Source organism: Pyrgilauda ruficollis, unplaced genomic scaffold, assembly GCF_017590135.1.
Source record: "Pyrgilauda ruficollis isolate IOZ18807 unplaced genomic scaffold, ASM1759013v1 scaffold72, whole genome shotgun sequence".
Lineage (NCBI taxonomy): Eukaryota > Metazoa > Chordata > Aves > Passeriformes > Passeridae > Pyrgilauda > Pyrgilauda ruficollis.
The window spans coordinates 270,109-271,112 of NW_024529044.1; the positions used below are offsets into that span (position 1 = coordinate 270,109).

Below are 1,004 nucleotides of genomic sequence, written 5' to 3' on the forward strand. Positions count from 1 at the left end.
GGCCGCGCCCCCCAGCCCGGCCCGGGGCCGGCCCGCGCCCGCCCCCGCCGCGGCCCCCGGCTCCGTGACGCATCTGCAATTGCGGGAGCGGCGCGGAGCGGGGGTCCCGCCGCCCCTGCCGCATCCCCCAAGCTTCGCCGCTCACCTGTTCTGGAAGGCGATGAGCAGCCGGGGGTCCAGGATGTTCTCCTCCGGCTCCCACGTGTTATATCTTGGAGAGGGGAGGAAAGCGGCCGTCACCGCGGGGCCCTGCCGGCGGGGCCGGGGTCCCGGGCAAAGCCGCCCCGCAGCACCGGGCCCTATGGGAGCAGGGTGTGGGGCTGGGGTCCCGGGGAGGGGGAGGGCCGCGGGGACGGTACTGTTTATTTAGCGCAGTTATTATTCCGGAGGAATTCCAGGCATGTCATGATGAAATTTTCCAAATCCCCTTTCCCGGACCCAGGAAAGCGGCCGCGGGGCGGAGGAGGGACCCGGCCGCCGCGTCCCGGACCCCCCCGCGACCCCCCCGCCCGCACTGTCATGCAAACCCCGAACGCTCCGCAGCGGCCGCGCTCGCTCCGGTGCCGGCGCTGCCCCCGCCCCGGCAGCGGCTCTCGGGGCTGCGGGGCGACGCGGACGATTTTTGCGGTTATTCCCCCTTTCTCCCCCCTTCCTGCCCCCCCCTCCCCGCTCGGTTCTGCAATATGGAGCCCGACTCCCGAGGAGGGAAAGGGGGAAGGAGCCATTTTCTGGTGCACATCAGCCGCCGCCTGCTCGGCTCCCGCCGCCGTCACCGCCGGGCCCCGCCGCCGCCTCTCGCCGCCCGCTCGCCGCCCCGGCCGGGGCCCTTCCCAGAGCCCCATCCCCGGCCCCATCCCCGCCCGGTGCCGGTACTCACTTGGGCGACCATCCCCTCCATTTCACCAGGTACTCGACTCTGCCCTGAGCGGCGCGGGAGGCAAAGACACGGCGTCAGCGGGAATCGCCACCCCCGGCGCCCCCGGGCCCCGCCGCCCCCCGCCGCC

At 73.9% G+C, this 1,004-nt stretch overlaps 1 protein-coding gene across 1 annotated transcript in view; it reads right to left on the reverse strand.

Moving 5' to 3' along the window:
* CBX4 (chromobox 4) overlaps positions 1-1,004 on the reverse strand; it is a 4,532-nt gene that overhangs the window by 3,291 nt on the left and 237 nt on the right. Inside the window, exons 2-3 of the mRNA XM_041485753.1 lie at positions 878-921; positions 146-211 (exon numbers count right to left, since the gene is read on the reverse strand). Coding sequence (XP_041341687.1) covers positions 146-211; positions 878-921 — 110 coding nt within the window. The remainder of the gene's footprint in view (positions 1-145; positions 212-877; positions 922-1,004) is intronic.